Genomic DNA, 13,871 nt, shown 5'->3' with positions numbered 1-13,871 from the left:
GGCTGCACCCACTCTATGGAACTCTCTCCCTCGCACAATAAGACTCTCCTCTGTTCTACAAACTTTCAAGCGTTCTCTGAAAACCTACCTATTCAGACAAGCGTATAATATTCCTCAACCACCATCTTAACCTCACTACCTTTAGCCTGTTACACAATTTCACACAAGACAACTACCCCCGGACCAACATTATTGTGTGACAGGATCATTTAGCTTATGAGTCACCCTACCTTTGCAGTCTGGCTGGGCCAAGATGCAAAATGTATACTTAACCTCATGTGTCAATCTCCCATTGTCCCATAGATTGTAAGCTTGCGAGCAGGGCCTTCTCACCTCTTTGTCTGTTTTACCCAGTTTGTTTATTAGTTTATTACGTTTGTCCCCAATTGTAAAGCGCTACGGAATATGTTGGCGCTATATAAATAACTGATGATGATGATGATGATGATGGTAGCGTGAGGGAACTGAGCAGATGGTTTTAGCCTAACTTGTATAACATGTCCTCTCATCTTGATAACATTTTCCATAATGCGGCATTGGGGCTGCCTGATGAATGTCTTGGTTTCTCTCCAACATGGATGCCAGCCATCATTTTAATATGATCTCTCTCTTTAACAAATGATAACAGCTGCACACAACTAACACATCAACCAAAAAAGGATCTCTCATGTAACAATAAAAGACTATGATGTAATGTAGTTTTGTGCTTTGAAGTTGTGAGTATGAGAAATCCCAAGACATCAGTGAGAATAAGGAGATGTGTGTGATGGAACCTTACCACATCATGTTCTATTCATGTATTTTTACATAGAAGCACACAGGCCAACAAAGGGAGCTACTCGCTGCTATTTCTACCACGTAAAATAAATCTCTAATGATTCTTTAACAGATTAGTTGACCATCTTCTCACTTTACTGGATGCAGAATCTTGTATTAGGTCTTTAAAAGGATTTTCAGTTTATACCTATCCCTGTTACAATTTTCCACCCAAAAATGTTTTGGACCCCCTAAAGCCCAGCGCCCTAGGCTGTAGCCTAGTCAGCCTATTGGATAATCAGGACCTGATCATCTTAGAGCAGTAGCTGCACAGTGACAATGTAGAAATGCAATGAACAGCCAGAAAGTGATTAAATTGCACCTTCTATAAGCTCTCAAATATTGTGAATAGGAATATTAAATTGTAGTATATTGAAAGCATTATTTTATTTTACACATGTTTTGGTTTTCTGTATACACTTGAAACAGGCAAGAATATGTTGCTGAAAATAAGCTTTAGACATTTAAGATGTGAAGACCATGTTAACTAGTTGAGGACCTCTAGAAAATAAAATTCTGCTTGTGATCCACTCCTGTCAGAGTGAGGTAATCACATCAGGTAGTGGATTTAAAGAGGAATCTAATTGCAAAAGATCACAATCTCTAACAATACAAGTTCTTTATATAAAAGAGCTACTAATCTATGAGTAAAATGATCATACCTTGACAGAACTTGCAATATTTCACATTGAATTTACATTTTCTATGCAGCACAGTATAAGCCGGCGGTTCCCAAAGTGTGCGCCGCGGCTCCCAGAGGTGCAGCGGCGCTGTCACTGGGGTGCCGCGGGCCAGCCCAAAAAAAAAGAAAGAAAACAAAAACTTACCAATCTGCGCGGCGCTGGGACCCAGGAGACTCCTCTCTCCCGCAGCTGTCACTGACGTCATTCAGTGACAGCTGCAGGAGAGAGGAGGCTGCTGGGTCCCGGCACCGTGCGGATTGGTAAGTTTCTGTTTTCTTTCTTTTTTCTTTTTTGCCTGGCGCGGGGCAGAGGAGGAGTGGGACAGATGGCAGACCGAGGGCAGAGGGTGGCAGAGGAGGAGGGGGACAGATGGCAGACCGAGGGCAGAGGGTGGCAGAGGAGGAGGGGGACAGATGGCAGACCGAGGGCAGAGGGTGGCAGAGGAGGAGGGGGACAGATGGCAGACCGAGGGCAGAGGGTGGCAGAGGAGGAGGGGGACAGATGGCAGACCGAGGGCAGAGGGTGGCAGAGGAGGAGGGGGACAGATGGCAGACCGAGGGCAGAGGGTGGCAGAGGAGGAGGGGGACAGAGGGCAGAGGGGGACAGAGGGCAGAGGAGGAGGGGGACAGATGGCAGACCGAGGGCAGAGGAGGAGGGGGACAGATGGCAGAGGAGGAGGGGGACAGATGGCAGACCAAGGGCAGAGGAGGAGGGGGACAGATGGCAGACCGTGGGCAGTGGAGGAGGGGGACAGATGGCAGACCGAGGGCACAGGAGGAGGGGGACAGATGGCAGACCAAGGGCAGAGGAGGAGGGGGACAGAGGGCAGAGGAGGAGGGGGACAGATGGCAGACAGAGGGCAGAGGAGGAGGGGGACAGAGGGCAGAGGAGGAGGAGGACAGAAGGCAGAGGAGGAGGGAGACAGATGGCAGACCAGGAGGACGAGAGCAGAGGAGGAGGAAAGAGGGCAGACCAGGAGGACAGAGGGCAGAGGAGGAGGACAGAGGGCAGACCAGGAGGGCAGATCAGGAGGACAGTGGAGGGGGACAGAGGGCAGAGTAGAGGGCAGAGGAGGAGGGGGACAGATGGCAGGCAGAGGAGGAGGGGGACAGAGGGCAGAGGAGGAGGGGGACAGATTGCAGACCGAGGGTAGAGGAGGAGGGGGACAGAGGGCAGAGGAGGAGGGAGATAGATGGCAGACCAGGAGGACAGAGAGCAGACCAGGAGGACAGAGGGCAGAGGAGGAAGACAGAGGGCAGAGGAGGAGGACAGAGGGCAGATCAGGAGGACAGTGGAGGGGGGGAGGGGGACAGAGGGCAGAGGAGGGGGACATTGTGACAGAGGGCAGAGGAGGGGGCCAGCGTGACAGTGGGCAGAGGAGGGGGCCAGCGTGACAGAGGGCAGAGGAGGGGGCCAGCGTGACAGAGGGCAGAAGAGGGGGCCAGCGTGACAGAGGGCAGAGGGGGCAACGTGAGAGGGCAGTGTGCCTGGATGCAGAGGGGGCAGTGTGCCTGGTTGCAGAGGGGGCAGTGTGCCTGGATGCAGAGGGGGCAGTGTGCCTGGATGCAGAGGGGCAGTTTTGCATACAACTAAATAAGTATTTCTGTTGTGACCTAAATACTTATTACAACTTTTTGACCCAACTACCTCTAAAACGGGACTGTTCAGTAATTATTTTGGAGGGGTGCCTTGAAAAATTTTGGAGACTCTAAGGGTGCCGCGAACTGCAAAAGTTTGGGAACCACTGGTATAAGCTATTGTTATCTGTCATTTCAGAGAAAATGAGGATGACTGCAGAGTCCATCAGTCAGATTATTGACAGGAAATTTGACATGTCTATGAATAGCATTTTCCCTACTATCACAACTATTCCAAATACCTTCTGGTCTGGTACACACCAGACACACTTCTGCTAATAATATTCACAAATATATATTTATCTAAATAAACTAACTTGTATTGCAGATTAAGTGCCCATATAACAGTTATGTCCGTGTTAGTTTGCATTTCAAATAATGTGTAAAATTAGCCTGTGCTGCTATGATGTGCACAAACACATGCCACAGGTTACAGCTCCCAATCTAGCTTTGTTAAGAAGCAGCTGGCAGTGCTTAGACTATGTGAAAATAGGACAAGACAGGGTAAATGTATTAAGCTGAGAGTTTTCCAGCAAGTTTGAAAAGTGGAGATGTTGCCTATAGCAACCTATCAGATTCAAGCTATCATTTTGCAGAATGTACTAAAGAAATGATAGCAAAGTCCGTAGCGCTTTACAATTGGGAATAAACACTGTAATTAAACAGTACTGAACAATACAGACAGACACACTTGATTGATTCTGACAAATGACGTTGTCTATCCTGATTCTGATGTTTGACTGTGACAAAGGATGATATACTACACTGGGTACTGTGGGCCTCATTTATATTAACTAAACTGAGCAAATTAATTTTTTTGCATGCAGGGTAAATATTGTCTGCTTTTGCATATAGCACACAAAATTGCATCTTCTAGCTGGATTTACGTAATGTACTCTTTCAAACAGCAAAAAAATAAAAAAGATTACAGCTTACATAAAGTATAACTGTCAAGAGTATGTGGGGGTAATTGGAATATAGCTCTAAATCTTCAATCACAATTCTTACCCTTTTTTTTACTATTTTTATGCTACAGCTTACCCTTTATGTTCTTAGTACAGATGTATGCACTGCTGGTGCCAGTGGTGCTATTGTTATTTATGAAGAAATTGAAGCAGTCACTGAAAGCCACTTAAAACATTTTTTTAACAACTGCAGCATATCATATATATGTTTTCTAACACAAAACTGGACTGTATGAACAGCACACACACACACACACACACACACACACACACACACACACACACACACACACACACACACACACACACACACACACACACATATCTGGCTCTTGATGGGATGGTGTGACTGCCTGTTATCTTTTGGTTTTTTTAATGATAAATTACTTGTTATTTTTCTCCTCATCTCCAGAGTGGGAAGACGACCAATAATGTGGATCACAAGCTCATGCCAGTTTTTATTCGGTGTTGCTGTGGCATTTACCTTCGACTACTACAGCTTTGTCATTGTTCGTTTTTTCCTGGCTACGGTGTGTTTATATTTTACTATATGTTACAGTATACCTAATTCTGTTAGTAAACAAAATGGAGCCTGAGCATTTTTAAATGTTTTGCTAGTAAATGATTCAGTAACATAAACAAACTGTCTGTTTGCTCAGAAGATTTTCCACACCATTACACCTTTTGTGTTGTGCTTTCCCTGTGGATGCTGTAGGGAGGGATGTGCAGTTAGGTCAAAGCTCTTTTTGTACTGGTTGGATTATTTGTACAGAACACTGCCTCCAGTTTATCATGAAAACATGATAAATGTGCAAATGGACTAAAGCTAGAATTTAATGCCACCTTCAAACTGGGGTTTTAATCAGTGCCTCTTCTAAAAAAGTCATTGACCACCATACAAAGTGCTGTACCTTTTAAGTTTGAGCTATGTCCATCACTTGTTGTAGCTCTTCTGTCAATCAAACGAAATTGTATTTTTGCACTTATTGTGGAGGTCAATTGTGAGTAGATCAACATACATGCAAAATCCACTAAGTCACCAGTTATCCAGAACAAACATTTTACACTTTGCAAAAGATTCTGTATTGCAGTGCAAATGGAGCCACCCATCTACACCAACTATGCCCAGATCTGCCCAAATCATGCCCCTTATTTGATAAGACACACTACCATAGTTGCTAAAATGTGGGGTTTTAAATTACAAAAAATGAGATGAAGTGCTGAACCATCCAATTGTAAATACTTTCCAGAGATACCCCCAGTGCCAGTTATACTTTACACAGAGATACCCCCAGTGCCAGTTATACTTTACACAGAGATACCCCCCGTGCCAGCCATATTATACACAGATATATCCCCCAGTGCCAGCCATACTTCCCACAGAGATACTCTCAGTGTCAGCCATTTTGTACCAATATATATCCCCCCAGTGCCAGCCATACTTCCCACAGAGATACCCCCAGTGCCAGCCATATTATACACAGATATATCCCCCAGTGCCAGCCATACTTTCCACAGAGATAACCCCAGTGCCAGCCATTTTGTACCCATATATATCCCCCAGTGCCAGTTATACTTTACACAGAGATACCCCCCAGTGCCAGTTATACTTTACACAGAGATACCCCCCACTGCCAGTTATACTTTACACAGAGATACCCCCCAGTGCCAGTTATACTTTACACAGAGATACCCCCCAGTGCCAGTTATACTTTACACAGAGATACCCCCCAGTGCCGGTTATACTTTACACAGAGATACCCCCAGTGCCAGTTATACTTTACACAGAGATACCCCCAGTGCCAGTTATACTTTACACAGAGATACCCCCCAGTGCCAGTTATACTTTACACAGAGATACCCCCCAGTGCCAGTTATACTTTACACAGAGATACCCCCCGTGCCAGCCATATTATACACAGATATATCCCCCAGTGCCAGCCATACTTCCCACAGAGATACCCCCAGTGCCAGCCATATTATACACAGATATATCCCCCAGTACCAGCCATACTTCCCACAGAGATACCCCCAGTGCCAGCCATATTATACACAGATATATCCCCCAGTGCCAGCCATATGTTCCATAGAGACACCCTCAGTGCCAGCCATATAGTACACAGAGATATCCCCCAGTGCCAGCCATACTCTAAGCAGACATAACATCCCATTGCCAGCCATACTCTACACAGAAGTAACCTCCCCCCCTCATCACTGATTGCCAGCCATTCTCCAAACAGAAATACCATCCTAGTGCCAGTCATATGTTATAAAGAAATGCCACTTTGCTTGTCCTCCTATCCCCACTGCCTGTATCATGTCAACTCAGGGGCAGGCTGGGCTGGGAGTTAGGGGGACCCCCCAGGCCACTCCCATATTGGGCTACCTTGGGCTGGGTCACTGGGCCACCTGCATATTTTTCCTTTCAAATAGCCTGATGAACTGAGTCTTGCCCCCCGGACTGAAATTTGCCAGCTCTCCCCTGTGTCAACTGCCTTGCTTGAAGTAGTTCCACTTCATGGGCTGTCAGAAAGTTCATGGTAAATGTAGTAAGAACGCTTCTCCAAATGCAGAGAAGTGGTTGTAGTCAAGAGGAGACTCATCTAATAGTATATAGCAAGTATGTAACAGAGATGCTGGGAGGACCAGCATCTTGTTCAGTGCTCTGAGTGCAAAGTGTTCATAGTACTGAATGAGCCAGCTACAGCCAAGCAGCTACAGTAGGGATACCAGTAAGTGCGCCTTTCACCGCTGCTGACCACAAAATATGATGCATGGCCACACTTTTGTGCACCTTCCAGGCAATGTTTATAGTAACAAGTGAGGTTCCGGCACATGTGCTGTTTCTTTTAGCCCAGTAGAAATTGTTACCGCTCTGACCGATGCTGCAGTGCCACTGATCCAGTACATTTATTTCCTAGTCTGAGAATAAGGGGATGAAGTGGGCTCAGGGCTACTATTAAAAGACATTACCTGTTGATACTGCAGAAATATTTTGTTACATTGTCTAACATAATCCATATTAATTTAGCTTTTTACTATCCAGAAAAATAATATTATATAAGTAATTGTTATATGCCAAAAGACAAAAAAATGATCACCCATCTTTTTGACAGGAATCTAATTTCCATGGACATTACTTTTATTTTTAAAATATCTGCTCTGGAAAAAGTTTCTATTTTTTATAACGGCACAGTAAAAATTCTATTTTTCTGTATGCAATAAGAAATTCTTTCCTTGTAGGCTTTTATGTTCCATTGTTTGTTGTAATGGAGTATTTAAAGTGTAGAAAGGACACTATTTTCACACTGAGTAAACATGACATGGATTGTAGTGCTCCAAGGTCTACATAGATAGTATTGTGTGTTACCTCTGTGGATACATCAGCTCAGCTCAGTTTCAACAAAGCCTTTTTACACAGATATACCAGAATACTAGATACCAAGTTAACGATTAAAAAACTCAGAGGATCATGGTAAAATTAATATGTCAAAGGTTTATTTTATACTTGCTAGGAAACCTTCAAAATACAGTTCTCTAAACAATTGAAAGAAACATGTTGATGTTGCATGTTAAGGTTTCTGTTTGTCCTATAAATGTAAATCTAATAAGTAACATATACTAAACAGTATTTGCAATGTCCTTTGTTTTATTACAGTTTACAGGCACATTGGTGCTTCATAATTAGTTACTTTGAAAATAATAGGCATTTCTCTTTTGTTTCAGGTTTCCAGTGGTTACCTAGTGGTGGTTTTTGTTTACGTGACGGAATATGTAGGGATCAAAGCTCGTACCTGGGCCTCTATACACATTCATGCGTTTTTTGCTGTAGGAGTTATGGTTGTGGCTTTGGTTGGTTTTTTGGTGCGCACCTGGTGGATATACCAAATAATTCTTTCCGTCATCACCCTACCGTTTGTTCTGTGTTGCTGGTTGCTTCCTGAGACTCCTTTCTGGCTGCACTCCCAGGGGAAATACAAAGAGGTAGAAAATGTAATTAGTACAATGGAAAAGTGGAACAGAGTGAGCGCTCCTTGCAAACTCTCAGAACTGTGTCCTGTGGACGAAGCCAGTACTGGTAGTGGAAATGATGTTCGGCACGCCAAACAGCACAATGTGTTTGATCTATTTCACAACTGCACTTTTGCAAGAAGGACCATTTCTGTGTGGCTCATCTGGTTTACTGGAAGTCTGGGATACTACGTATTTGCCTTAAATTCTGTCAACTTAGGAGGAAATGAATATGTAAACCTTTTTCTTACAGGTATTAACATAATAAACTTATGACACTGATTCAGACAAACACACTGATATACCAATACATAGTGCATTCACAATACTATGAAATATTGGGAGTGGTCTGGAACCATGGACAGGCTGGGCAGGGGGGCATCTGCTCCCCGGGCCAGTCCTATAGTGGGCTACCCTGAGCTGGGTCACTGGGCCATCTACATTTTTTTTCCTTTAAAATAGGCTGCTAAGTCGAGTGTTGCCCCCCGGGCTGAAATTTGCCAGCCCTCCCCTGTCTGGAACATTTTTTTTTTGTTTTAGAATTGACAATATGTTTAATTCCATTTTATTCTGTGATTACTTAATTTAAATGTAAAACTATGTGTTTCACCAAGAGTTTATACTGTCAGGAATTATATATTTTTTTATACTGAAACATTCAACTGGTGAATTGACAAATCTTTATATGTAATGATTGCTGGGCCCCATTGTGTACTTATTCTTTATCTCACCCTCTTCAATCACTATCAAGCTTGAAATTACTGAGCCCTATAACAAAATTGTCACTACCTGGTCCATCCTAGCTTTGCTCCACCACTAAAGTTACATCAATCCAATGAGCAACACCCCAATACCATGCCCGGAATGGTTACCTACTAATTATATCTTTACTACTTTCACACAAATTCTAAAGGCTCTCATCAGGAGGCTTCTGTGTCCTCAGAACCCTATCCTTCCAAGCCGGATAGCAGTTACATGTCCTTATTCCTGTGTCTGTTAACTCCTCCTATTGCTGGGGTCCTTACCCCATGACATTTAGGAGGGGGCCCCATAATTGTCATTTGCAACTAACATGCTATTACCTATTTTATAATTGTATTGACTAGTATGCCTCTGCTAAACCTTGCATAACTGAAAATGAAACCGATTTTAATTTTGTACAATGCATTTCAATGTAGATACATTCCAATGGGAAAGCAAATCATTTGGAAACTCATTTTGCAGGTGCTGTAGAGATTCCATCTTATATTGTTTGCTGTCTCTGTATGGACAAACTTGGAAGAAGGAATACATTGGCTCCATTCCTTTTACTCAGCACAGTCATTTGTGGCGTGATTATGCTCATTCCTGAGGTATCTCTTATTACCGTCTCTTACAAATGTGAATGATTCTGTAGTATCTGTATTTGTTACCAATGTTAAGAATATGCAGTATAGCTGTACAGTAACAGACATATAACTCCAATAGCCCCATGGCATGTGCTTGTGTCTGCTGCACAATGGGGAACAAAATCCATAAGAACTTAAGTAATACTTCAAAATTATACTGTCCTATGCTCAGGGGCTGGGAGATGGGGGGGCATCTGCCCCCTGGGCCGGTCCCATAGTGGGCTATCTTGGGCTGGGTCACTGGGCCACCTGCATTGTTTTTCCTTTAAAATAGGCTGCTGAGTTGAGTCTTGCCCCTTGGGCTAAAATTTGCCAGCCCTCCCCTGCCTATGCTAGTGTTTGTTTTTGTAAGAGGGCTGGAAAATCTTGATATTTGGGCAGCAGTGTTATCTGTTATATGTTCACATGCCAATTTCTTAGTGCTTGGTATATCTTCATTTAGTAGTAACAGTAATGGCTTTGATTGCCAATAGTGATAGTATTGGCCAATAAAATGGCAGCAGTAGCAATAATGAACCAGTAGTAACAGTAATGTCTATTAATGTCACTAGTAATAGTAATGCCCACTTAAATGCCAGCAGTATTATTGCCCAATAATATACCAGAAGTTACAGTAATGGCCATTAATTTGCTACTAGAAGGTGTGATACCCAATAAAATACCACCAATGCCATATAATATACAAGCAAGCGTATGTGGTAATATGGCCAGCATTACTTACTAATGTTATCATCTTCTGCTTCTTGTTTCCGATCAGTGGGTGGCCATGCTTGTAGTAGAACAGCCTCAATGGCAATCATTTTCTTACATCACATCATGGAGTAATGGCTCCACTGGGTTCTACCTCAAATGGTGAATTAGAAACTACCAGGGCATAATAAAGGTCTCTACCCACATAAAGTGGTCCTTTTTTTCTCTCCAAGTTAAATGTTATTAATACTTATAGAACATGGACTAAGTTTAATGCATGAACACCGTTATTCATTGAAAACCTTCCCTTTTCTTTTATAACAGTTAATAGTTGCAACCCTAGATGAGTCTTTTCTGTTCAAATTGAAAATGTTCGGATGGAAGGGATTGTGTATGCACCAAGCAGCCTTTGTCTGTCCAAAAATATTTACAGGACTTGGAACTGGCTGTACATCTATGTCTACAACAATTTTCAGTCTGAAATATTTTTGATGTGCTACATTTCAGATCAATCGGATTGGAATGAGTTTATGCATTTGCCAAAATTTGCCTTTAACAGCTCCTCTTAATTTTCTTCATACTCTTCTTCATTGTTTTGCGTGTATGGTGAAGTATAAGCATAGTGCCAAAATTTGCTTGGTGAAAATGTACTGTAGGTTATGTACAGTGAGCACTCAATTGATAAAACTAGATCTGTCGGAGTTCAACATTATGCAACACTGGTGTTATTTGAAGAGCAACTTTACTGTGGACATAATTTAGAATGTTTATGCCGTAATCCACATTTATAGCATTATCCCCATCAAGATATTCTAGGATAACAGACTTAAGTTACCTACTTGTGTATTACAGGACTTCAGCACCATAACCATCGTCATGAGTATGGCAGGAAAGTTTTCAATAGGTATTGCATTTGGACTTATTTACCTATACACAGCTGAACTATATCCAACAGTTGTACGGTAAGCTGATCTGAAAAATTGATCTAATTTGCAAAATCTAAAGTACTATGTAACACTGTATACATTTATTTTAAAATAATCAATTATGCTTAAGTTGGGGAAAAATATGTTTTGGAATTTGCTTCCTTATATCCCAGGGGACACATTTGAGTAGTTTTCTAATCTAGTACTAACCTATTTCCTTGTAATTCTAGGTCATTGGCTGTTGGCAGTGGGAGCATGATGTGTCGGATTGGTAGTGTGGTCGCTCCGTTCTGTGTTTACCTGACAGATGTGTGGATATTTATGCCACAGGTAATATTTTCACATCACATAACACCACTTAACTCTTTATTCTTGAGCATCAGATAAAAATCCGTATGTTGGTGATTTCATAGTGGGAACTTTTTCCCTCTAACATTTTTTATTCACAATATTCTCAATCTTCTTTCCTATGTAATTCAGATGTAATACTTATTTATAATCTATTTCAGTATATTTCTATGGTTTGAAGTCAGCCCTTTTGTAACAATGACTTTTCATATATATGACTGTGCATTTGTGTTGGTAGGACAGTATTCTCATATATAGGTAATACAGCAATCACTTTTTTACCACCCCACTTTATATTGCCAACCTTATTTATCACAATGTATATTTTCTTATCATAATTGAAATATATATAATATATCCATAATATATCTGCATTTTAACACCACTTTAAGGGGTCTTTTTAACAGTGATGCTCATCTCCCCGGCCTCACCGGCCGGCAGAGGTAAGAGGAGTTGTACCACTTGCCAATCTCCGCATGTAAAAAAAATAAAATCAATAGAGTTATTTAAAAAAGAAAAAGAAAATTTTCTTTATTTTAACGATAAAGCTTTTTTTTCTTGCTCTGTCACCCAGCTTGCACGGGGAAGCTTCACTGGAGGCCACAAGAAAAGGCTACTGCCAGCGATAGTATTCATCGGCCACAGGTCTATGATAATTAGGAAAAATCGCTAAATCCACAATCTAGGGTTTTTTCTTCTATTAGTAAATAGACCCCTTAGTCTGTACCATGTAAACCGGCAGTAGAAAGGGAATTAATCTGCATTTATAAAGTAATACATTTGTTTTGTCTTCTAACTTTTAGCTACTAGTTGGGATCATGGCCTTCATTTCTGGAATTTTAACCCTCCTGCTCCCTGAAACACTAGGAATGCCACTCGCGAACACCATGGAGGAGGCAGCAGAAAACCAAAAAATGACGGAACGTACAAGGAAACTTACAAAAGCTAATGGTATTCTAATGGAAAAGCTACAAGCCTTAAGTGCAGACAACCCTGATGCATAGACTTCCAAGCTACTCACTGTGTGATATAAATAATCACAGGGAACGATTTCACTAACATCACATAAGCCATAATTTATCTAGAAACCTCTTGTGCATGTCACAAATTTCTGCAAAGCCAGTCAGTTAATGTGTGCAAATATGGAGTTCAAAGACATTCAAGGTTAGATTGAAACCTGCTTCTTTATGACATTGAGTCAAAATCACAAATTTTGATGGTAACTCTAATTAATGACATGAAAACTTGCCAAAATAAACAAAAGCTAACGTTTTTGGACTTTTATCTCTCCCTTTGTTTGTGTAGATAGAAAAGGTCACCTGCTCTCACCTGTAATATTCACAGCATCCAGTGTCACCCACACACAGCCACTGCCATGAGAAAACATATTTACTTCATATGCCACCGAGTAACTAGTGTTTCTACACAATACTGCATTCACTCAATACTGGGATCATACATTTACATCCACCTGTTTTTTTTACATATAAACTTTTTTTTTTTTTACCTAACTGGCACCAAAAAGAAAACTGCTGCTTTAAAGAAGGATATATTTAGTTTTATATTATTTTTGAGCTTGATTATATTTATTGATTATATTGTGGCAAGCAGCCATCAGAATGACCATTGATATACACTAGAACCATTTAATCATTAGAGTTGCAGAGAAGTTGATGAATTTATGTGCCAACTATATGGTTTTTTTGAAGCACAAGGCAGAATAATTAATAACAATATTTGCATCTTTAGTCCACTTATTTGAAGAGTGAACTAATTCAGAGTGAAATCTGTAGTATTAGTTCCTCTCATACCACCCGTCAAATCCTCTTCACAAAATTCCATAGAACACAATAAAGTGAAGATAACTACAAAGACTTTCTTAAAAAATCTCCCTGATCTACATCTAATATTACCTATCAATACTGGGGAAAAATTAACTCTGCCGACTAACTAAATACCTGTTCATACATTTATTTTATAACATTTTTCTGAAAATATCACAGTTGGCACAACAGTGTAGATCAGTTGAATGTCAAGTAATTTAGTACAACTATCAAACATTGCCTGTAATACTGTATTACTGTCAAACTGTCATTAATAAACTGTTATGAGCAAATCATCTTGGAGTGTGTCTGTCCCTACAGTACATTGCATTTATTGCAGATTCAGTTCTCCGACACCTTCCACTACGTATCAGCTATTCTGCAGACATTTCTTCAGCCTTTATACGCTAATATTATTAGTTACATTATATTAATGGTGAGAGGCAGCCACAGAATTAGGCAATGTAACATTTGTAAATATCACACCTGGCACACCACAGATGCACACCTGTCATCCTTGCCTGTCAGTGACAGCTGGCTGGTACATTGATGGGTCTAGGAACTTATTAGTTCAGTGACTCTGT

The 13,871-nt window shown here is 41.4% G+C and overlaps 1 protein-coding gene across 1 annotated transcript in view; it reads left to right on the top strand.

Annotated features, from left to right (window-relative positions):
- The window catches only part of SLC22A16 (solute carrier family 22 member 16), a 55,889-nt gene extending 42,306 nt beyond the window's left edge, over positions 1 to 13,583 (top strand). The window contains exons 3-8 of the mRNA XM_075202921.1: positions 4,514 to 4,631; positions 7,828 to 8,365; positions 9,337 to 9,464; positions 11,043 to 11,152; positions 11,347 to 11,446; positions 12,268 to 13,583. Of these exons, the coding sequence (XP_075059022.1) occupies positions 4,514 to 4,631; positions 7,828 to 8,365; positions 9,337 to 9,464; positions 11,043 to 11,152; positions 11,347 to 11,446; positions 12,268 to 12,468 (1,195 nt within the window). The 3' untranslated portion in view covers positions 12,469 to 13,583. The remainder of the gene's footprint in view (positions 1 to 4,513; positions 4,632 to 7,827; positions 8,366 to 9,336; positions 9,465 to 11,042; positions 11,153 to 11,346; positions 11,447 to 12,267) is intronic.
- Positions 13,584 to 13,871: the final 288 nt, after the last annotated feature.

The sequence above is a fragment of the Mixophyes fleayi genome, chromosome 3 (genome assembly GCF_038048845.1).
Source record: "Mixophyes fleayi isolate aMixFle1 chromosome 3, aMixFle1.hap1, whole genome shotgun sequence".
NCBI lineage: Eukaryota > Metazoa > Chordata > Amphibia > Anura > Limnodynastidae > Mixophyes > Mixophyes fleayi.
The sequence above is the reverse complement of the archived record's forward strand: the minus strand, read 5'-3'. Positions and strand labels throughout refer to the sequence as shown.